Source organism: Xiphias gladius, chromosome 1, assembly GCF_016859285.1.
Source record: "Xiphias gladius isolate SHS-SW01 ecotype Sanya breed wild chromosome 1, ASM1685928v1, whole genome shotgun sequence".
Lineage (NCBI taxonomy): Eukaryota > Metazoa > Chordata > Actinopteri > Istiophoriformes > Xiphiidae > Xiphias > Xiphias gladius.
In genome coordinates this window covers 33,411,911-33,436,830 of record NC_053400.1, presented here as the reverse complement: position 1 = coordinate 33,436,830, position 24,920 = coordinate 33,411,911, and the positions used below count along the sequence as shown (strand labels likewise).

The window sequence follows — 24,920 nt, the reverse complement described above, 5'->3', positions numbered from 1 at the left end:
GCAACAGTAAAATTATTCCCCAATTTGTTGGTTTGAAACATCCAACACAGTTTACAGACTGACATCCAGCCTCAGCTGTGGCCTACTGGGCTTGTCACAGTAGTGAACGCTGGGTTTTCCTGTGCAATGATCTGATCCTGATTCCTGACTCTTTGGGTTTTGTTTTTTTAGGGGACCAAGCAGCAAAGTTGCGAGAACCCTGTTATTTTCGTTGTTGTTGTTGTTGTTCTTCTTCTTCTACTTCTTCAAAACATCCTGCACCTATAGGTAGCGCTGTAATAATCGAGTTTTCGTTTTGGCTCATAAGATGCCTAGAAAACCCAAATTTATCCTGGTTTTGACCTCGATGCCAAATCGACTGCCTGCTGGGGAAAGTAATGTAAACAAATAATACAGAGATTAAGAATCCCTTCAAACATATTCCAATTAACAATGAGTTACGCATCAGTCAGTTTTTAGGTCACAGTGGAAACGACAACTTCATCTGTCCCTCTGTCACTTCTTCCTGACGGGTCACTCGATCCCGTACCCTGAGCCTGTTCTGGGATCACTGTCCCTCCGGCCGAATAGGCTTCCATAGATTTGTCTCAGGTCACGACACGCGCTGCGGGAGATCGAGCTGGCATTCATCATGAAAGATACGCCCCCCCCCCACCTCCCTCCTCCATCTCCCTCACAGGAAACATACCATTTGCTTCCACGAAGAAGCGCGAGATTAGATTCATTGACTCGCATTTCCGTTCAAAGTAAGTTTCTTTTTTTTTTCTTTTTTTTCTGGGAGAAAATCTGGAGTATATTGTATATTGATGCGCAGCGTGTTGAAAAATTCAAGAAGATCCGTGCTGGTGGAAAACATCTCCATTAGACGCTCCCAAGTGCTTTTCTTCAGAAATTGTGGGGCTTTTGTTTGTTTTTGTTTTTTTTTCTCTCTCTGAAGAAAAGGTCGACTATGCAGGGAGAAGAGTATTACTACTCCAACTCTGCTTTAATAATACACCTGCTCTCATCACTCCCTTGTCTCCCTCTCCCTCGCTCTCTCTTCCTCCTGAATATCTGTTCTCCAGGAATCAGCACAGGCATGCTTATGTAATGCTGCTAGGTTTCCCTTGAGGTGCGTGTGCACGCACATGCGTTAGGGAGCGTGCGTGAAACGCTTTGTCGGGGAAACGAAACCTGACTGGTCCTGACTGGAAGCGCCCCCCGAACCCCCGCAAGGCCCCACGGGCTCCGTGCCCGCGGAAGCAACAGTAATCAGCAACATGGCAACAGGCAGAGCGATCTGGGTCAGTGACGGTGGGACCAACCTCTCCAGCCGGCTCAGCAGGAAATCCCTTTGCTGCCCCCTGGCGGACGCACGGAGAACACACTGCTTTGTGCGCAGTGGCCAGTAGGTCAGAGTTCCAGAGGTAAAGGCGCTCGACTTTGGCAAGAAGAAGAAGAAGAAGAAGAAGAAGAAGAAGATGAGCTCAGGGAAATTGTATTTGTAAACAAACAAACAAAAAAAACTTTCCTTAAAAGAGGTCACAGATCCCAGCTGAAATAAAACGTAGAGGAATTAAAGACCTTATCCACATTTAAAATAGACATAACAAGAAAATTAGACCTAATTAAAAGGATTAAACCTGAAGTAGCAGTCTCAAGATATTATAAGTGAGGTCATGTTTGTTTTAGAGCTGATCTTTGATGGAGTAGGTAAATCCTATCGCAGGGGTTCCCGGCCTTTCTGGCTTGTGAGTGGTTTTTGTCTCAGATTTTGTTATTTCAAGGATTTTAGAGGCCCAGTGACCTGCTTCTAGACCCGTGAATGGCCGTCTTTGTTGCCAGTTTTACCCAAATACGATGAATACCGGGCTGTAAAAGAAATAATGATTCAGTCTGATCATCAGGCAAAGTTCAGGTATTTACTTTTTGCCAGGAGAAGAAGAAACTGTGAAGAAAAGTGGGTAAAGAATCGTGATTTCGTAGAGTGAATTTTTTCCAGTCACCAGCGTGTCCAGCTTCTGTGTGTCGACAGCGGAGAACTTTGAAAAAGCTGCCTCAGCTCCCTTCCCCTCAGACAGTACCAACATGTGACTTTGCATGTGCACACTGTGCACATGCCGCCGTGTCATGTGTGAATCTTGGCTTGTACACGTGTGTGTGTGTGTGTGTGTGTGTGTGTGTGTCTGTGTTTCATAGATTACTAGATTCCTGGCTGCAGATGATTAAAGCTGCAGATGAAGATTGGAACTCGAAGGAATCAGTGAATCACCACAAATTAGAAAAAAAAAACTGATTTTTTTGTTTTGTTTTGTTTTTTTACCAAGTTCCAACTCAGTGACTGGTGGGAGAGCAGGGAAGTTACACATTGTGAACAAGTTGCTTTTTCTTGGTACTTGTTTGAGTGGACTCTAAAATCAGTCAATTTGCTTTCACTGCTGCCAACAACAACAAGTACAATATCACCTGTTTTCCCTCGTAAGGTTTTCTGTGGGAAAGCTCTGGTATAGAGAGAGATTGGCTTCCATGTGCAGGGACTGGTCGCAGGGTGTATTTTGTGTTGAAAACCTCTGTTAATCAGTGGAGTCGGCAGAAAGCGACTTATTGCGCTCTTACATATTGATCTCTGGAAGAACTTTCCACGATTGTCGGTTTATTCCTCCTCCTCATTCTGCTTCTCCCCCCTCTCTTGTCTCTCCGTTTCCCTCTCCAGGTCGCCATTATTGCTGGGAACTTTGAGCTCGCTGAACTCATCAAGAACCACAAAGAGACAGACGTAGGTGAGTAGCAGAGCGGCAGATTCTCTTTTTTCCTCTCCTCCATTCATCCATCCCTCACCTATCCTTCCCCGGCCACCCAGCGCGTATTCCTGAATCTCCCTCAGGATACATTTCAAATCCCCCCATGGTTTGATCCTCCTAAATGACCTCCCGGTATAATCCCCTCGGCGGGATTACGACAGCGTTGCCAAGAGGATGAAAGTTTTTGTTGACACCAGGACGATCCCGGGCCGATGAGGCCGGGAGAAATGATCAATGCCCGGGCCGGTGGGAGATGTCGTCCAGTGGGAACTGATTGGTCGGTTTCCACAGGTGTCGGCTGGAATTCTGCGTGGAAGGATTTGATTCAGTCGGTGGATGGATTTAACGATCCCTCTACTGATTGTGATTCTTTTCTTGTATAACGCAAAGCTCAGTTTCGTGCAGGTTGTGGAGGCTTTTCTAAGTTCCTTATGGTTTGGAAGTCAGACAACTTGTCAGGAACCATACTGTTGAGCTTATACGAGCGGATTTATACCGTGGTAACGTGAGCACTGGACAGGTCTGAGAGATGAGATGTTAAGGTCGGCCCCTTTTTTGCGCACGAGCCCAAAACATATCTGAATTAAATTGAGTAATTACTTGAACTCTCTTGGCTGCGGTCATGACCCAGGTCTCTTTTCAAACATAGCTCCTTGGGGTTTTCTATCAAAAAGTCAGAATTAGTTAGAAGTGATACTGGACCACATTTAGTGAGACACAAACTCGGTAAGAATCTAAGGTTTTCCTTAGAGTGTTTTTATTTATTTATGAATTTGGGGATTTTTTTATAGGTTTGTCGTTCTGTTATTTATGTTCCTCTGTTAAAATTAAGCAGCTCTTATTAAACGGTTTAAACAGATAGAATTTTGAAACTTTGTGCTCGCATACAATGTATACATTTTCAAGGTTAAGTGAGGATTCAACATATATATATATATATATATATATATATATATATATATATGTATATGTGTATATATATATATATAATATAGTAACAATCCCTCTTTGGCCGTTGTTTGGTTGCTGCTTGTTAAAGGGTTAATATTGCTGAGGGCAAAATGGTGCCTGTATGTACGGACTGAGTGAGAGTTATTTCACTCTGCATCTCTGTCTGTGCGAGGGAACGAGAGGCAGTTGAGAAGATCAGAAATACTTCTCACGCATATCAAAAATGAAAAAAATAAAAATAAAAATGTCCATGTTTATTTTTTTCGTTTTGCTATTTATTGCCTTCGTTGCTTAGTTGCCACTTACTCACTTACCAAGTTCTGGAGAGGCTGATTGGTGACGGCGACAGACTCAGCTCTGATTTCACACCCGATGACGTGACATTTTCAGTTTTCGAGAGATGCAAACAACCGCAAATCATTTGCAGCTTCAACATGCACTTCAAATCAAGCACCTTTCTTCGCGCCGCTTACAGCTGTTGTGTTGCCGTGGCACAAGCACGTCGATGGTTCACGCAATAAATGCGGACTGAAAATTGAAAATGTTTCCAGTGCGATGAAATGAGCACAGGGCATTACTCGGATACCGGCTGGGGCCTGTGGAGGAGTTTATGGAGTGCAGAGACAGCTCAGGGATTACGGGGCCTTAGAGAAAATGAGAAAAGATGAACAAACAAATAAATAAATATATAAAGGAGGACAGAGAAAGATGAGGTTGAGGGGGAAATAAATGAAGAGAGAGAGAGAGAAATCTAATCTAATCTAAAGATGTAATCCCGCAGTTGTTGCCCTCTCTCATGGACGCCACCCACCAGCCGTCGGCCTCACACGGCAGCGACCTGGTGGAGGTCTAAATGGGACACTGCGGCGGTGCGGGATTACCCCCAAAAAGCCCCGTGTGCCTTCGACATCTGCTACGCCCCCGCTCACACCGTTTCCACCCCGACCACAAGTACTCGGCTGTAGTTATGAGTGTTAACCGGGATTAGCCAAAGGTGTTGAGGTGGTCCCTCGGTTGTCGTCCCCCGGTGTTTGGACACTTTTGTTCCGTCTCTGTCCCCTGTGGATTTTGGGATGGGACATCTTTACTTCTGGATTCTCAGTTGGCCACCATGGGTTCAGCCTGCTGCAAAGGTTGGTGCCCCCCACCCCTCCTTCCACCCACCCCGTACCCCCATCGACCCTCTGCCTGAGTTGCTTGACTCACTGCCCCGCCACCCCCCCGACTAGCACACAGCCACACAAGAGCCCAGCCCACCTGCTCTCGCCAGAGACAGCTTGCGTCGCGCCGAACCTCTTGCCGGCTACATGCAGCTTTAGTGCTTTTGAATGTCGACCATGGACTGAACACGGTGACTTAATGTGTGTGTGTGTGTGTGTGTGTGTGCACGCGTGTGTGAGAGAGAGAGAGAGAGAGAGGGAGAGAGAGACATAGTCCCGTGGCTTCCTCTGTCCAGATGATGTAACTGTTCAGCCACACGAATCTGCTGTTTTATTACATCATTGTTTTTATATATCGCTACGTTCCCAAGGCGAGACTGTCAACCGGGCAAAAGGGAAATGGCCAACAGGGGCCCCAGTTGGGGGCCCTTGTTGGCCCCCAACAGTGCTCCACTCCTGAAGCACTGTTGGACTCGCAACGGACAGTTTAGGAGGAAATGATCCGAATCGATATCGTCTTTTTCTTCTCTGTCCAAGCTGGCACCTACGTTACCCACAACGCATTTCGACCCGGGGCGCGATACGCTAGTAGGTGCCAATGTTTCCCTGAAACCTGGAGCCGGCAGCAGAGATGAGGATTGGGGATTTTTTTTTCTCTTTTCAAACTCGTCGTCCTCAGACCCAGCTGACGCTGACTCAGGTGACAAGTCGTAGCCCCCAACGCCTGGAAACACACGCTGATGTGTAACATTGGTGTAATTCCCCCTTTAAGTCTTCCCACAGTTTTCCTTACAGGGCAGTCAACACCTGGAGACGCATTTTCTAAAGCTGTCACTCGTTCTTGTCAGATGAACGATATCATCCATCGTGTGAAATGTAACAACCAACCAACAATCAGACGGACGCTGCACTGTCTCTATAAATGGACTGCATTTATTCAAAGCACTCTACAATGTTCCAATTCACCCAGTCCCAGTGAGCTACCATGCACGGTGCTGGTCTAACCTCCAAGAGCAATTAGGGGTCAGTGTCTTGCTCAAGGCTCACGTGAACTTATGAACTATTCTTACACTGATTCATCAAGGCTGGGTTCACTGTGAGCCTTCTGGTTTCTCTCTCTCTGCAGAGCTGTGGCGGGCGAGGGAAACAGAACCAATGAATCGATAAATAAAACGAAGCTGTTCACCCCCCTTATGCCTCTCATGTGGCTAACTGAAAATACATTCATCCAGTGACTCGATCTGGTGAGCGCTGCTCGTCCTCCCGGCTCCTCGGGACCTCTGCTGCTGGCAGGACGACCGCCTCGGAGAACGGGGGTTCTCTAACAGAAATCAGAGCGGCTGTGGACCGGATAAATGGATGCCTCCGTCACTCACTTCTGATGTGAATTCCTTGTCTTCTACAGTGGCCATACGTCAACTTTACCTTTCGTAGTAGTGCCGAAACAATTGATTGATTAGTCGACAGAACATTAATCAGCAATAATTTTGATCATCTATTAATTGTTTATCAAGCCAAACACCAACTATCTGCTAATTCCAGCTTCTCAATTGTGAGGATTTGCCTCTTTAGTCGCACTCTGTCGTTTTTTTGTTAATCAGTAATGAAAGTAATCATTATTTGCAGCACTGTTTAAGACCCTCATTGTCCTACTTTATAATGCATATGTGCTTATCGCTACTTAAATTTGTGTTTCGTAAAAGTGCTACAACCTAACTGACACACAGCAAATAGGGCCACTGGCTCTCTACTGCGTGTTAATCCAGCCGTGGACATCGTCCATAATCTGCTGCACACACAATAGAATCAGTCCCACCCTGATCTCAATTATCGTATTACAGGATGTATGCGGGCTACAAACATCAATATGCAGTCACAGAAAGTGTTGGATCACAGTTGCGGATGCAGATGTTTGCATGTTGGGACCATCAACAGTCTGCTTTCTGAGTGTACTGCGAACTGTGTTGAATTTCTGCCTCACGGCGGCTCTGCCCACGGCGCCAATCATTCAAAACCAACAATCAGATTTTGTTTTCTATCAACAGAAGGTGCCTGAAATGGACGGCATGTTGGAACATTAGCGCTTGCAGTGACAACCGCAGTGTCAGTGGCTGACACATGCGGGTTGAATGCATGACAGGGACCAGAGCTGCTGTTGTCTGAGCTATTCTGAAACGGTTAAGCTCGTGATCAATCCGCCAGTTATTTCATCTCGCCCGGGGAGGAGCGCTGACCAAACTAACCTGGGCTTCAGGTGCTTGAATACGGGGAAGTATCGTATCAGTGGAGCGTGCAGTGCTGCCATGATCTCAAGATGGACACAATGCGCCTGGTGGGGGGGGCTTCTCAAAGGGCACTGACGACCTTTTATGTAGGTAGCCTGGCGTCCTTCATGTGGTTAACGTGTGTGAGTGTGTTCGTGACCTTTATACTGTAATTAATATCTAGATATTTAAAGGGCTGTGCGTGGAAACGTGTTGCCATATAATTCAGAAATAGTTCACAGTACTGCAGACGAGTGGACTGTTCTATCCCAGGCTAACCACAACTGGCAGGTAACCACTCCCACACAGTATTATTATTAGAAGAATACAGGACGTATTAGGATTATTATTAGAAGACATAGTAATAGTATTTTATTATTATTATTATTAGTAGTAGTAGTAGTAGTAGAAATAAAGAGTATGGAAGCCAGTTTCCTCCAGGAAAAGATAAAAAAAATAGATCAGAAGATAAACATGATTGAAATAGAAATATTCACTGTAAGTAAATTATGGGACAGTAAAAGTCAGAAGCATGAAATATAGTGCTGAGTCAGAATTACCGTGCCCAACGAGATTTTACGGCACAGTTGAATAAATCTGACAGTTGTATCAAATCAATCAGTTAGTTAAATCAATGTCAGCTCCACGTTGTCTCCAAACTTTCCTCAGTCGTCTTCATCTCTTTTCGAGCTAGTGTTCCTCAGTTAGTACATGGCCTTGCTCCCTGCTGACCCCATGCCACACTCGCTGGACCAAACGTCACACAGAGCGGACTTACGTAGGCCTACACAACATCCTAAAATTACCCATAAATACATAGCGCAGCCAATCATCCGACATATAGCAGGAAACAAAACAGCTATACAGCCACACAACTCTCCGTAACACCCACGACTTTTCCACTCATTCGTAATTCGTTCATTTGTCCATTTCTAAATTTTCAACCTTCTGTAGCAGCAGCCAAGACAGCGACACACGGGCCTGAGTCACAGCAGAGCTAAGCCACAAGGCAACAATCAGAGAAACAAAACAAACATTTCAACTAATGCAGCACACTGCGTTAATGCCAAATTGTGCTCCTTAAAAAAAAAGGCCATTTAGTTCCTTTAGAAGTGAGACTACACACACACACACATAATGTAGGAAGTGAGTATAATGAATGAGTGTATGGCGAGGATGTCTGTGGAAGATATCTGTTATATTTGTCTTCTCCATACAGCAGTAAGCCTGTGTAAGAGTGATTGACAGATGGGCGGTATTAGAGCACCCGCTGCCAGAGTGTGATAATCTGGCAGGCAGCATGTATAGACCCAACGCACACTTTCATACTTACACACACACACGCATGCGCGTGACACGTTCACGCACGCACCTTAACCACTTGCACGCTCATCCGTTCCCAGTGTGCTGCAGGATTGACAGTTTAGTGGACATTCTGCGTTTGCGTCCGGGGTTTTTCTGTAAAGCTAGAGTGCGTTCGAGGCCGCGCCTGAACACGAGCCAGTTCCTGCAAAAGCCCTGAAAAATTAAAAACATTCAAATCCTTCCAAAAAAATCCAGTGCTGGCTGACACACAGCAGGATGTCTCCTGCAGGAGAACAGACATCTACCTGTCATGCACGGCAGAAGGGACTCAGTGTTTATGCAACAAGGCAAACCACAATAAGAAAGAAATCAATTCAATATTCAGGAGAAGTTTTGCCTCGAAAGAGAAATCAATTAAGTGCGTATTAATAAGATTGTTTGTCTTTATCCTTTGACATTATATCATGTGACAATACGTCTATAGAAACCCAAACTGTTCAATATTGAATAAATAAATAAATCGCTATGAAATAAACCATCATACAAATAAAATACAGGCAAAATTTAACCAACTGAAATTGTGAGATAATCGAATGCGTAAGTCTCTAAAACTCGGCTCATAATTATATAAAACGTTATTATTCTTCAGGAGTTTATTTTAAAATCATTTCTATTTAAATGCTTTCAGTGCTTCAGCCTCAGCATTTTAACGGCTTTCAACTTGACTTGCAACTCTCGAACAGTAATTCACACGGAAACAGTTTGTAGCCTTTTCTGGTTTGAAAATGCTCCCCCTCCTCCTCTTCCCTTCCTCCAATGACCTTTTTGTTTTTTAATGCTACTGTGAGGTGAGAGCGAGAGAAAAAAAAAACTGAGGCGCGAAAGGAAAAAAAAATCAACATGCAACAGTATAGACGACGGTCCCCGGTCTCTCTCTCTCCACCCTCTTTCTCCTCTCAACCCAGCCGGTCGAGGCAGGCGGCCGCCCACCCCGAGTCCGGTCCCGTCGGAGGTTTCTCGCGCTTACTCTGTCAGGCGCCTTGAGAAAATGTATTGGCGAAAATGATTCGGCGCTGTACGGATAAAGTTGAACTGAATTGAACTGAATTAAATGCGGGAAGAGGGGACAACAAAAGCTGCCATGCACGTACACACGACGTCGTTTGTTCATCAGAGGCTGAGGATTAAAGATTTCTATCATGAGCGGGAAATTACAAAGTGAAGCTTTACACTTGGCAAATCGTTCAACATGAATCTGCTGTGTATCAGCTCATCGGGGTAGGACGCGTTTCAGTGCTGAAATGATGGGCTGACAAATTGATTGGTCGAGTGATGGAAAATGAATTGCCAACAACTATCGAGGACATACTGAAGTACTTTATCAAGCAAAAATGCCACAATTCTCTGGTTCCAGCATCAAAAGGTGACAATTTGCTTCAGTTCTCTGTTTTATATCCTTGTAAAATGAATCCCCTTTTGATTGTGGACTGTTGGTCGGACAAAACGAGCAACCTGGAGACATGTTGACCTCAGGGAAACTGTGACGGGTTTTATGCCTCCGCACCAGCGACAGCTGTGGCCAGACGCAGTATGTTTTTCAGGATGCCCGTCCACCCGCCCGTCCGTCCGCCCGTCCCATTCTCACCTGGAGGGAATTTCAGTTCTTCTGGTGCAAACATCCATTCGGACTCAAGGATGAACTGATTAGGTTTTGGTCCAAGGTCAAGGTCACTGTGACCTCACAAAACACATTTTTCTGGCCATAACGGAAGAACTCATACGCTAATAATGATAAAATTACATTTAATAGCTTTTATTAAATTCATCAAAGTCTTCACTTCATATATTACATGAGTCTGGACAGACATGGATGTGAGCTGCATCTTGACCGGTTTGGCGGAGGCGTAGAACCGCGAGGCGGCGAGTCTGGTTCACTGTTTTTGAGGTTTAAAGATTTAACAATTAGCTGATGAATCAAAACAATGATAAGCACAGAATGTGTTGGTTGGAGCCCTGGTGCACTTTTTTTGGCCTTTCTTCAGGATTATAAAGTTCTAAGTCTGAGGTGAGCGTTGTCGCTCTTCCACCACAACAAAGTGGTTTTATAAATAAATGAAGGCTACGTGCTAATTTATTCATCACTGTGAAATGTTCTCCTTCCTTAAACAAGTGTCTCTTCTGTGGTGTGTGTTATATACACACACTCTCGAATCCATGCTATATTTGGCTGATTGTGCCAGCAGTGTATCCAGGAGGGAGGACAAATTGACTCTCACACTCTCACCATCCTGTCAGCAAGGAAGGAAAACTTGATTCACACTGTAATTTATTTTTTGCATCCGCATGACGGGCGCTATGATGGTAGTTTTTCACTCCTTAAGATGCTGGAACGAGTCACGCATGAGGTGTTTTGTCCTCATGCCAGGTAAATTATTCTAAGAACTTGAGGTGGAAATAGCTAAACTACTGGTTGGTAATGACTGATGGTGTAATTGGATTCAACTACATGATGTGGAGCGATGTGAGCGGCGTGTACTGATGGACGCGGCTGTGTGTGTGTGTGTGTGTGTGTGTGTGTGTGTGTGTGTGTGTGTGTGTGTGTGTGTGTGTGTGTGTGTGTGTGTCCCCTCTGGCGCCACATCCAGAGCATTCCTTCACAGACAGATGCTACATGTATACCAACATGTACATTATAGGGCAATAACAGATTGCATTACATGCAAATAACATGTATGTAATGTACATCTGTGCTGCACTAGAAGCTACTTTATTTCAGGCAACACTTCTCAGAATTTGCTTCGTACAATGTCCGGAGTCCTGCAGAAAGGACACTCCAGCTAATACGCTACATGGCCAAAAGTATATGGACGCCCCTGACCATTTGCTTTTGTGTACATCTGCTTCGGGACTGTTTGTCTTGTCTTGGCTGTGGTCATGTCTAATTTAGACATCGGTGTTGTTGTCTGTTTATGGCCCTTTCCTATGTCAACATGACAATTCCCATGTGCACAAAGCCAGGTTCATTAAAACAAAACAACAAAAAAAAACAACCTTAATTTTCCCAGCTGTGCTGTGGAGGAACTTGACTGGCCTGAGCCGAACCTTGACTCATCCCAGTCCAAGACTTCTGGAGTGAACTGGAACACCAACTGTGAGCCAGACCTCATCACCAACCTCAGTGTTGGACCTCACTGATGCCCCTGTGTCTGAATGGGAACAAATCCCTCCAGCCAGGTCCAGAATCTGGTGAAATACCTGAGACCAGAAGCGTGGCGCTGTTAGAGCAGCGGGTCAACGCCCACGGTGTCAGGAAGGCATCTTCAAATGTCACATACAGTGTGGGTGGAATGTTCCGACGTCCGTTAACTTTTGGCCTTGTGGCTTATTTTCCTTGTAATTTGAATTCCGCAATCAGTTGACCGACACATTAACCTACAAGAGCAGGGTTTGTTGGATTTCAAAATAAAGCGTCTTTCAGCACACCTCGTTGGATTATCAAAGGAAAGATAGAGCAGCCACTGTGACCCCGTAGATTCTTTTTTTATTTTGAAAATACTGGCAAGCACTGATGTGCATTTTCCCCGTGTTTAATATTTCGACCAGTTTGGATAAAATGGCAGTACACAGTATGAAAATACACATGAAGGGAATCTGCTCTCATCGCTGCATTATTGCATACTTTATGACAACATATGCTTTGCATGTAGCCATCTGGTATGTCGCTCTTCAGTGGGGGCACTTCTTGTATAATTTGTATCAGGGTGTCACCAGGCTTTAAAGTTGTAGTGAAAAGAAACAGATTGGGGAAATAGAGACGCAGCTTTAGCAGGCCTTCGCTAAGCAGGACAGTGTGTAACCTGACGGCTCCACACAACAGCAGAACGTGAAATCAAAGGATGTGGTAGCAAACGCAGCGCCTGAGTCACATGAATGTACGTTACATCATGCAACGGGCAGGTGTGCGCGCTGGTGTGTGCGTGTAGCTTTAATGATGTATGGAGCCGTGCCCCTCTGAGTTACCTAGCAACACAGAGGATTTGTTTCTCAAAGAAGCTGCTCACCGGTCCATCGTTAGCGCCAAGTCTTTTTTTTTTTTCCCCCTTCATCGCCTGCTCCCAACGACCGGCTGATATCAAATCCGAGATGCACGGCAACTCTCTGAAAGCGAGCTATGGAATAAATCCTAACTTCCCATCATCAACTACTAATCTATAAGCCGAATGAATTGAAAAGGAAAAACTGAAATATCACATTGACATAAGTTTTGAGACCGTTTGCTATGAAATTTGAAATTTAGCTCAGGTACCTCCCATTTCTCTTGATCATCTTTGAGATGTGTCTACTCCTTGACTGGAGTCCACCTGTGGTAAATGAATCTGATTTGACAAGATTTGGAAAGGCACACACCTGAGGCCTCACAGCTGACGATGCATAGCAGAGCAAAAACCAAGCCAACGAGGCGAAGGAACTGCCTGCAGAGCTCAGAGATCTGGGGAAGGCTGCAAAAAAATTCTGCGGCACCAAAGGTTCCCAGGAGCTCAGTGGCCTCCATAGTTCTTCAATGGAAGAAGTTTGGAACAGCCGGGACTCTTCCTAGAGCTGTCCGCCCGGCCAAACTCATCAATCCGGGGAGAAGGGCCTTGGTTGGAGAGGTGATCAAGAACCCGGTGGTCACTCTGGCTCCAGAGATCCTGTGTGGAGATAGGAAAAGCTTCCGGAAGGACAACCAACACTTCAGCGCTCCACCGATCTGGGATTAATGGCAGAGTGTCCAGACGGAAGCCTGTGCTCAGTGAAAGACGCATGGAATTTGCAAAAAAGCCCCTTAAGGACTCTGAGACTGTGAAAAACAAGATTCTCTGGTCTGACGAAACCAAGATTGAACTCTTTGGCCTCATTTCAAAGCGAAAAACCAGGCACCGCTCATCACCTGCCCATTACCATCCCAGTGGCGGAGCATGGTGGTGGCAGCATCGCGCTGTGGGGGCGTTTTTCAGCGGCAGGCACAGAGAGACTGGTCCGGGTCGAGGGAGGGCTGAATGGAGCCAGGTACAGAGATATCGTTAAAGAAAACCTGGTCCAGAGCACTCGAACATCTCCGGAGAGACCTGAAAATGGCCGTCCCTCCACGGTCCCCATCCAACCCGACAGAGCTGGAGAGGATCTGCAGAGAAGAAAATGTGGATCTTGTTGCGTCACACCCATGAAGACTCGATGCTGTAATCGCTGCCAAAGGTGCTTCGACTGAGCGCTGAGTAAAGGGTCTGAATATTCATGTCAGTGTGATATTTCAGTTTGTCCTTTTTAATAAAAGTGGAAAAACTTCTAAAATTCCGTTTCCACTTTCTCAGTGTGGGGTATTGGTTGAAGATTGATGAGGGACAAAAACGAGTTTAACGATTTCAGCCTGAGGCGGCAACATAAGAAAATGTGAAAAATGTGAAGGGGCCCCGATACTTTCTGCTTGCACCGTATTTTGCAAACCATCTTTATTTTCATTGTTTGTTTTGAGGAGAGATGTTTTTATAGTGTGTGTGTGTGTGTGTGTGTGTGTGTGTCTCTTGGTGTTTTCAATCTGCGCACTCGGTTATTTTCTTTGTTCTTTCATGTTTTATTAATTATATATGTGCAAATGCTCTACTCGAAACACCGGAGGCTATGATTGTAAATTACATTCACACAGCTGAGTGTTATTGTATTGTTCCAAAAAGACAATCTTTGATATCAGTGTGTAAACGGAGAAGCTTTTAAACGATGGAAGAAATGCGAGTCGCCTTTTTTTGTTATACTTGTGCTGAAACTGTTTGTAGACCATTTGTTCCTGTGCTAAACGTCGTTAAATTCCATTTCATACAGTCTTCTTTTCCCCAGAACTGATTCAGACAAACATTCTCTGAGGCAGCATTTGGACCGATGCAGGATCCCGAAACTCTCCCCTGAAACCCAACAAATGTAAATCTCTGAGCCATTACTGCCTTTTAACATGATCAATATCCGAGGAAAATGCGATTGAACAATTTAAACAAACAAAAATGTGCAAAGGAAATAAAACTGATGGGCAGGTTTTGCAGTCTGAACTTCTGTAACCGTCGGGGTGGAACCTCCATCGTGTCCAAAGTGAACAGAGCGAATGACCAACACCGGATATTTAATAAAAGGCCAGCGTGTTCTTCCGCTGTAGGTTGAACCTTCGGACTTGGCGCTCGCCCCCGTGGTCATAAATACTCCTTGAGAGAGATTTGCTTGTGTCGCGTGAGTCTGTCTGATGCTGAGAATAAGAGCTCTTCCGCTGAGGGGTAATCCGTCCTGCCGTTTATCTGAAAAGGTGGCACCGGTTCAGTGTGTGAGACGAAGGAGCAGCCAAATTCAAAATTAAGGACGAAAGCGTGGCTTCTTGCTAAAACCCCAGCCTTTCTGGACCACATCTGGACGTTCATTTGATCCATCATTCCAATCCATAATGTTTGACTTTGCAAGAATATTTCATTTAACTTTTCACTGTGTTATTTTGCAAAACTGAATTTATTTTCTGTTTAAAAAACTTGTTTTTATTAGCATCATTGGCCTCATGTAGGTTATTTATATTTATATCTATATATCTATACAGATACTATAGGTACTATTACTACTTTTACTGCCATTTACGTTTGTTTAAGGACAGTAAACAAGCTTCTCTAGCCGCTTACAGATGGGAGACAAATGAAAGGAAAAACGAGGTGCTGTGAACGTATTGATTATTGGAAAAGATGGGGCTGCTAAAAAGAATTGTGTGGACTTGAATGAATGTGTTGCTTATTGGCCGGACGGTTTCTGACATTTCATCGAGCGATTATCACAACAAACCATCAAGAAGTGAGACGTGCCCGTCGCCCTGCGGTGTTATTACCAGAGGCCGACGGCTGCATTTGCGGGCCGGTATCACCGGCTCATCGCGGAGCTTGCAGAGTGTTTGCGGGTGTGCGCGAAGCGGCGGCGGTGCACACCTGCAGGAAATGTGCTTGGGGTCAATTAGAGACGACGCTGCCTGCGTACGGTCAGTTCAGCGATCTGCTCAGCTTGTGATGTGTCTGTCACAACTGCTGAAGTAAGGAAGCATCTGACATATATGATATATATATCATATATGTGTGTGTGTGTGTGTGTGTTTTTTCCTTTTCTGTGAATGAGTATCCCCTCTATACATGACCTCAACTGCAACCAAAGCTACAGCCTGTACACACCCTGCCTCTACTCCTGCTTCCACGGCCGCCAGAAGGACCTCTTGGATGACCCCGTTACTTGTGTCGCCGCTCCATCGTCTCTGCCTCGTGGGAGAGAGGGAGGGAGAGAGAGAGAGAGAGAGGGGAGGTGTGTAAGGGGCGGGATTAGGGAATTCGCGTGCGTGTGTGTGTGTGTGTGTGTTAGCGGAGGGGGTCGTGCTGGCGTGCCAGGGAGGCGGCGGTAGTGGAAGGTGTGCGCCGGATCATGTGCGCTGCGCGCGGCAGCTCCTCTCCGCGGAGTCGCTGTCCGTGGTGCTGAAAGGGAAAAGTCCCGTGTCATGCGCGAACCGCGACGCCGAGTCCGAGAAGCAAAGGAGCGAAGATGAAGTCCATCATCAATGCCTTAAAAAAGGAAGGTAGGAAGCCTCCGCTCTCTCTTTTCATTACTTTCCCAACGACGCGCTCGGGTTTCGGACGTTTGGGGTCCGCGCTAAACCTCCAGCGTCAACTCAAGGTGGATGTGGAGTAAATGTCAGTTGCTTCATTAAGAAAAGTAAATCTTCAGCCTTTAGCTCTTTGCCAGGAGGTGCCTCGCACCATCTGAGTGTTTGTTTGTTTGTTTGTTTTCAAACCTTTGCTGTTCGCGAGTCGCGTCTCCGTGTTTTTGTTCGGACGGAGAAGAAAAGGAGGCAGCGCCGCACTGGACTCGTTTTTCCGGGTCACGGAGAGCGGTGGAAAACGGGACCCCAAGGTTGAGAAAACACCCGCAGACACGACTACATTCCGCCCCCCTCACCCAGACACAACCCAAACAGCCCGTCCGTCTGCCCGCGTGTGAAACCGCGTCGGTGGCTTCACGCCTTGATTCATCCGCCGCTATTTTTCTCAATGAAGACGGAGCCTCGCCGGCAGAGCAGCCCGGCGGGCTGCGTAGCCCATAGGCGGGGGAAGGGTGCCAGAAACCTGGGGTCTGTAGCAACGGATTTACACTGAGCTGACGGCTTCTGGGGCTCACTCCACCCGATGCTGTTATTATCGATAACATTATAGGAATGTTCTCATTCAAAAAAAACCCTAAAAAGTAGGATCTGCTGGATTAATACAGCTGTTGCACTGGATTGCACCATAGACACAGCATGCAGGTGCTGCATTAAACCGGCAGCCCAATGTAATTAACATGAGTGAAATGTCTGTATTGAGTGTGCGAAGGTTGCACCTTAGTCCCAAAGTCCATCGATGATGATGATGATGATGACAAAGAAGCCTCGAGCACCAACATCCAGAAATCAGCGAGTAGAGACAATCTTAGCAGCACAAGAGTAAAGTATTTGGTCTTTTATGCCTTTGCAGTACATTCACACATTCTCTTTCCATTCTTGGAAAAAAATGACAACCCCCACCGCCTTGGTATTCCAGCTGTGCCTCGGTGATGTAAAAGCCTACATCTTGTAAAGCTGAAGCTTAGATTTCAGAGCCTCTAGTTGCTGATTTGTACCTGTGACCAGAACTTACGCTGTCGGCTTCCTGAGCCGCTCCTTGTCGATTCGGACCCACTCAGCTTTGCAACGCCGGAATCTCCTGCAGCTTCTTAGTGGTGGAAAGATCAGTGGCTGACTGGTTTCGCCCCCGGGAGACAAAAAACCTGGAGGCGACGTAAAGTGCGTGCACAGTTTATGTCACCGCATAGGGACATGGTGATTGTCAACTTTTAACGAGAGGGAAGTCAGTAACCAGCTGAATTCCATCACAGGATCCATAAAAATGTAAATCAGTCTCTACGTCCGTATTTTCCTACACGGAAAAACACAGCGAGCAGTAAGTTGAGGCTCCGGGAACATGTGAATCTTCGTCATTTTGCCTCACCACTGACAGTGGTACGTGACAGTAATTTACCCATCAGTCATCTCATAGGCACAGGCAGAGCATTGCATTGTGGGATTCTCTTTGAAATGTAGAGCGTTTACTTTGGCCGATTTTCCTCCCATCGGTAGGAATTCTCGTGGGGAGTAAATGAAGGACCAAAACAAACTGTATTTGTGATTCAGAACCTGAAATAAAGATCCCGCGGATAGGGAGTGAGTGTGGGAACCACCCGTGCACACCATGTGGAAACGGCCTCCGGGCTTCAACAACATGCTTTCAGCCACAAGAAGAAACGCAGTACAACAGCTATATGAGGGCACACGACAGAATTTGTCTCAGTGGGTGTCAGATTTAGAAGAAAGGTCAATGTGATCGACAGGGTATCGAGAATTTAACACCTCTGGACCGGAGGAATTTCATCTAGCGCAGCTTCTAGTCCTCTAGCCTTAGTGCGCGTCATCTTGAGTTGAGAACTGGGACAACTACACAGTGGTAGTTACAGTTTGCCTTAGATGATATAAAAACCAGCCCGTGTAGACGTCCTCTCACTGGATCCTGTCATCTTGCCGGCCACTTGACCGGGTCAGTAGCCGGCAAGATGGGACCAGTGTTACTCACTTAAACCGAATAGCTCCACCTGATGGAAAATTTTAAATATTGCATGTTCTCCCTAATCGTGCAATAACGGCTTAACCAGAAATCAGTTTGACGTTTTAATCACTGAGGTTAACGGACATGAAAGGACACAACAAGTCCCCCAACCTGAACAACAAAATATGTTGTCAGTCCTTGCCTGTCAGAACGATCCATACTTTCGGGAACGTATTTGGGAAAGATCATGTTCGGGGTCCAAATTTTTGTGCAGACTGCAGCATAAATTAGCAAAACAAGGGGCCGCCCTGACGGCCTAGGGGTTCAGGTGCTGACCATGAACCGGAACAACCCCAGTTCGCCTCTGGCCGAGGACCTTTTTCTGTCCCCCCCCCCTCCCTCCTCTTTTTGTCATCTGTCTACCGAATGAAGGGATAAAATGCTGAGAAAATAGAATTAAAAATGAATAAAGAGGCGAATGCTTTTCGATGAACAGAAACATGCAGGAATATGTGTGTGTGTGTGTGTGTGTGTGTGTGCGTGTGTGTTTGTGTGTGTGTGTGTGTGTGTGTGTGTGTGTGCGTATTGTAGTGTCTGCCTCTGTTTTTACTCAGTGCTTTAGCATCCGCTCTTCTTTGGCTGCCAGGACTGAAAAAATGTCGTCGTGTGCCTTTTCAGTAATCTTAAAGTCTTAAAGTTTGTTCCCATGTTAAGGAAAATGTAAACTGAGGTTGTTTTAAGTGTCTGACCATCGCTGTCGCTCTTCTGGTAAGAACTGTCTTGAGGAAATGAGGAACGGTTGCTTACATAGGACAGAACTGAGCTTCACAGTATTCAGTCTGTGGACATGTCCGTAACTCTTGATCACTGGCAGCCGCCTTGTCTGTACGGCTGCCCGGACTGGCGGTTGCAGCTTTTAGTTGGCCGGTTGATTTTCGTTGAAAGGACCACTACGGGAACAAACTGAATCTTTTTCGGAGTGTGCTAAATTCTCCCAAGGAACATTCACAAACCGGGAACAGACTTTAACCCTGATTACACTTAATGATCAGCGCACATCACACTGGCACGAACTGGACCGCTGAGTCCAGCGCTGGGTCCTCCTGTAACAGCTCGGTGTATTAGCATAATGTCAACAGCATCATTTAGCTTGGCCGAGTGCTTCCGGACTCGCTGACCTCTGACATGCATTCTGTGATTCAAGAGCATTTAATTACATAGATTCCACTGATTGCTTTTCCAGCTGTTACATAAGACGTTGAGACTCCACACCCCCATTTTACTTAATAATTCATTTGTGTCAGCGATTGAGCGCGAGAGATTCGGAGACAGAGAGAGCAAGTCGATGCATTCGTGTGTGTGTGTGTGTTTATCTGAAGTTAAAACCAGCCCCCACCGGCTCGGAAGCCAAACACACACCTCAGAGGTGCCTGGTAGCTCCTAAATGTGCTAGCTCATTAGACCTTAGCACCTCTTCTCTTCATCAACACGTCTGCTGTAGACAGAGAGACGGAGAGAGAGGTCTGAGATATTACTCTGGGAGGGTGATAATGACTCAGTGAATCCCCCTTCGGATGTTCAGGGTGCCAGAAAGTGAAGGGCAGGAAGCTGCAGCGCAGCTAACGGGCGACAATGCTAGCCCGGCTCCACCGTGTTAATCAACTCATAATCAGGGGATGATCATTGGAATGGCTGCAGGACCTCTCCCGCTTCTGCGCTCCCTGCACCCACTCTCCTCGTAATTGCGAGGAGAGTGGGTGATGGCAGTTGTAGGCTCGTCGTCTCGCAGTGTAATGGAGGAATGTATCCGTGGGGAAATCAAGGCCAACCTCCATTACTGGTCCAGTTTGACAGTACAGTGCGGCCAGTGGGAGCCAGAGGAACTCAGCGCTTCCCCTGCAATCCTGATAATCATCCTAATGATGGTCAGAGCAGCGCGGAGCGTGGGGCCATGGCCAATCGCCAATCTCAATCAATATTCATGTGTGAGACTGCGATGCTCTACTGTATGTGGGTGGAAAAGACATTAATGTGCTCTATTGGCCTTAGCCGTGTGAGGGGCCCACAGCCAGAGAGAGAGAGAGAGAGAGATTAGATTTTGATGGATTGATCAAAAAAGAAATGACAAGACATGTGATGGATGGATGGATGGATGGATGAGTAGACGTGCGAGTGGTCTCCTAGCAAGTCTGCGACAGAAAATAGCACATGGGAACAAAAAGGTAAGCTATTTTTACGTCTTCTTCGTCTCCTTCCCCGTGGTACATAAATGCTGGTGTGCACTTTGCTTCCGGCACAGCGCGCTGATGGCTCAAGCTCGCTCACGTCCGGGGAACTAAGATGTAGGACACCACTGCTGTGTAATCAAAGTTGTTAGGCTCTTTCATTCACTATGACACAGAGCCGCGATCGCAAAAAAGCGGAAGGTTTACAGTAGAGGGGCTCAGCTATATCTGAGTTAATGAAAAGGAGAAGAGCCTTTCTTCACCTTGCCTCGCATTGTCTTCACGATCAATAATCCCCACTCGCACTGGAAATTTATCGGAGAAAAAACACAAAGGGCCTAAACTGCTCAATCGCGGCTCTCGCGGTCTCCGCTTAGAACCAGGTGTGTGTTGAGTCCTTCCCCTTCCAGGCAGACGATGCAGAGCCCTCCCCATGAATGAGGCCTCAGTGCGGTCGGTACATTATCTAATCAAAGTGTTTCCAAGTGCTCCAAAGAATAAAATACAACAATGGCAAGAGGCATAGTTTCCTCTTTTGTTATGCAAATCGTACAGTATGTGCTCAACTAGTGGAATGAATGAGTATCAGAATGTCAGCAGAATCATTAAGACCATATTGTGACCACATATTCACAGAAACTGCGTATGTACAGTCGATTTAGACCATAGAGATTGTCCATCACAGCTGCAGATAATGGCTTGTGTCACACAGGTGCTTTTCAAATAAAAATGAATGTTATTATGAGAAGCAGTAGCAGTTGTTGTAGCAGTATCATAAAGTGACACTGAATGTTGGCTCGAGTCAAATGGAGAGGAGATAAAAAACTTGACATGGAGGACATCCGGTGTGTGTGAATGGTGGTTGGGTTTGACTGGTATCGATTCAGTTTTGCCCAAAGACAGAGTTTAAAAGTACCTTTAAATTCCCGTGTGTGTCTACACAGAGAAGTTCAAGCGCAGCTTGCTTTTTCTCACCTCTGCACAGCCGGCCAGTCGCAGCGTGAAGCGGATGTGAATGTTGGATTATCAGTTTCAGAAAGTTAGAGGAATGGTTGGACAAAGGCCCAAAGCTATCGACCCATCTGACCAGCATCTCTGAGGAAGCACACTGGCCCTCTTAAGCCTTCCATCCTCCACTAAGCAGAGTTTCTTTTGATCCACAGACGGCATTGCAGCGAAAACAGGTGCGAGCCTCCTGTGTAGCATCTGCCAGTAGCGTTGACACTGAACCTGAGTGACAAACAGAACTGAAGAGCAAGAAGTTTTTCATTTAGCACCTTTGAAGTGAGGTTGGCGTCTGTGCTTGCATTGTGAACGGCGCTAAATCCGCTGCAGATCAGGGACAGCAATATGAGGTTTTCGTTGTTGGTTCTTGCCCTAATGACTTGTGGTGACGTCCGTCTGCTTCACAATAGCTTGATGTTTTCCAGGGGAGGACACAATGCTGGCGTGTCTGACCGGCACAGACTGACAATATGAAAGACTGCAATTCACAGTTTCAACAAAAGCTAACAGCGTGAACCCTAGTTCAGGAGTTTTTGGTTCCTCTGCAGGTTTGTTAGAACCACGTGACACCGCACATAGAACATTGTGACTTAAAATGGTATTTTTCAAAGTACAGTTTCTGTCAGATTTCTAAGGGGCATGTTTTAAATGGCTGTTCTACATGCACACTATGTCAGTGCTAGTCCATAAAGGGATTTGAGGTTTGGGAGCAGAATCCTAATTTTTTATTCCAACAGATTTGTAAACAGGTGTTGTGTGTGTGCGTGCGTGCGTGTGCGTGTGTGCACGCTTAAGTTGTGGTCTTGATCAATTCACATGCTGCTGAAGATGTTGGGTGCTGGGATAGACTCCAGCTCCCTGTGACCCTGCACAAGAGAAGCAGGTGTAGGTGAAAGCGGAACACGCTGCAGCGCGTTGAATGGTTTTCAGAATTCATGATTCTTGAGAAAGAGCAGCTCGGTGCTCAAGCCAGCTTGCGGTTTAACTGTTTATTAGTGGTGCGGAGATAGAGTTCCAGCAGGCAGTAACATACTGCAATTGCACAGTAGATCAGTGCCGGTGCTGGAAAGACCAGAATTACTGGTCTTTCAATCTCGTGAGAGTCACAGCTGCACCAAAGCCGCACCTTTACACCGAGTCCAGTCACGCTGACAATTGGCGTAGTTGTTATTAGAAAAAGTAGCAAATCGTGCTACGGCTCTGATCCAAGGTCGGTGTGACATTTTCTTTAAATGTGGTTGAGAGTTCAGGGAAACTGGCCCTTTATCATCACTGAAGGGCAGCCTCACACACATAGTGGAGTGCTGCCGTGGAGGTCAGCGTAGCGCTGTCTTCAGTGAGGTAGAGGAAATAGGTTGATTCCCAGCATGTCTGATGACCAAGGTCAAGACAAAACTATTAAACTGACCCATTTTACTTCCTGAAGCTTTTAAAATGGAAAACAAATACAATTCCCTTCATTTTTATTGAACTCTGATTTTAGCTGTGCACACACGGAAATCTAATTTTGATTGAATACAAGTCAAAATTGCGCAGAAGTCATAACTTGGCTTGTCTCCTTCTGCGAATGACATAAGGGTACAGGTATATTTGTAGTTTTGTATGTATTTAAATTCGGTTCAATTCAAGGGAGCAGGAGGGGGAAAGAGAACAGAGAATTTGTTTAGGAGCTTCCGTTTGTATCATACTGATGTTTCAGTCCTTTTACTTTTTAACGTGCAAGTTGTTTGGAATGATTATTTCACCTGATTCTTACTTCCGCTAAGACTTTAAATTCTTTCAGTGCCACAAGTTCAGCCGCAGCTTAAACTTGATCTAGATTAATGTAGGACAGGACCAGAAAGGAGCGAAGATGCTGAAAGAATTCAAATTCTAAAAGATAAAGAAAATGTTATTCCTTCTCTCCCTCATTCCTCTGCAGTGCCTTTCCGCGAGGCTCCAGCCTACTCCAAACGCCGCCGGGGTCCGTCTTCTGGCAACAGCAGCGGAAACGGCCAGTCTCCGTCCTCGCTGTCAGCGCCACGGGTCCTCCTGCGCTCCAACAGCGACAACAACCTAACAGTCAGTCAGTACCAGCAGCAGCAGCAGCAGCAGCAGCAGCAGCAGCAGCACGGTTCTCCCGGCAACTGGGCCCCCCATCTGCAGCAGCACCAACACGCCCAGCCCCACCTGCACAGGGCCCCCCAGCAGGGTCACTCGCAGCCTGGCTCCTCAGCATTACATCGCAGCCTGTCACCCCAGCTGCTCCAGCAGATGCCCAGCGGCAGCCCCAATGGCACCGTGGTGGTCCGGACCATGGGGAGGGGGGCGAGGAGCAGGTCACCCTCCCTCAGCCGGCTGGGGGAGGAGGCCCGGCGCGCTCTGCCGTCGCAGCGTCAGCCCAGGTGAGCTTCTGCAACACACTGGAGAGCGGAGAGCTGTTTGTGTGCGACTGAGAGAGTGAAGCAGACGCCTTGAGTGACAGTTTGGAACACACACACCGTCCCTAGAAGAAAAAATCAGAAAGCAGCATCTTCCGTCACTAACGTAGAGCAGTTACAATAAGAAAGCCGGGTCGGGGGCAGGGGGGAACTCTGATTACCGACCCGCTGCGTGAATACACAGATCTGCTGTCACCAGGTTCCTGCAGTGCATATGAATGTGTTCTCTGATTCCCCGCGTAACCTCGGTTCTCAGGTTATTCCGGTTACCTAAGAATGCCATGCAAAAGCACTGAATGACACCTCCTGCCTAAATAAAGCTACGAGAATCAACACTGGCTTTACGATCACTTTCAGGAAACAGTGTCTCCATTACTCATTAGAATTCACAGATCAGGACCTCCAGAGCGTTGGGGACACTGCTTCCAGAACGGCAAATTTCTGTCCAGAGGTGCCAGTGTTGGTGGGTCGGTGGGTCGGTCCACCGTTTTGGTTGAAGTTTCTCAACAACTGTCGAGTGGATCGCCGTGTTCCCTTCGGGATGAATTCTTATATCTTTTCATCTATCGCCTTCATAAAGGTCAAAATTTAATTTCGTTCACTTTGGTGTATGACTAAATACCTGCAGATCTACCGGTGTGTAAATTTGCTTTTGCAGTTTGGGTGAACTTATCCTCTAAGCAAGGCATTGTTGATGGGACCCCCCCAGTGTGTTTTTCCTCTGAGCTCCGTGGTTATCGAGTGCGTCTTCAATCACTGTATGTACAGTACGCTTCCTATCCCACCATCCCCCATGTGAGATGATGTATGATGGGTTCTTCTGGGAAACGTGCCATCGAAAAGACTCCAGCTTCCCAGAGTAGCTATGGCAACCATTGCTATGGTTGCCTACAGACACTTTGCATGTATGCGAGTGAGTTCGGATGTATGGAGTATGTGTGCTTTATATACTGCACCTGCGTTAAGACTCCTGATTCCAACTTCAGGTGTCTGCGAGCGTTTGTGCGTGTGCATGCGTGCACGTGTGTGTGTGTGCGCGTTTCCTCCTCCACCTGGCTAAGTTCATTCAGAAATGCCACCCTGTATGTCTGTACATCTGTGTGTATCCGTGCTCTGTCTGTGGTGTGTGCACGACCATGTGATGGCTGAAGGATTAA

The 24,920-nt window shown here is 46.4% G+C and overlaps 1 protein-coding gene across 1 annotated transcript in view; it reads left to right on the top strand.

Annotated features, from left to right (window-relative positions):
• Positions 1–24,920, top strand: part of LOC120795646 (SH3 and multiple ankyrin repeat domains protein 2-like) — a 134,404-nt gene that overhangs the window by 34,264 nt on the left and 75,220 nt on the right. The window contains exons 9-12 of the mRNA XM_040137727.1: positions 2,693–2,759; positions 23,265–23,408; positions 23,492–23,534; positions 23,572–23,727. Coding sequence (XP_039993661.1) covers positions 2,693–2,759; positions 23,265–23,408; positions 23,492–23,534; positions 23,572–23,727 — 410 coding nt within the window. The remainder of the gene's footprint in view (positions 1–2,692; positions 2,760–23,264; positions 23,409–23,491; positions 23,535–23,571; positions 23,728–24,920) is intronic.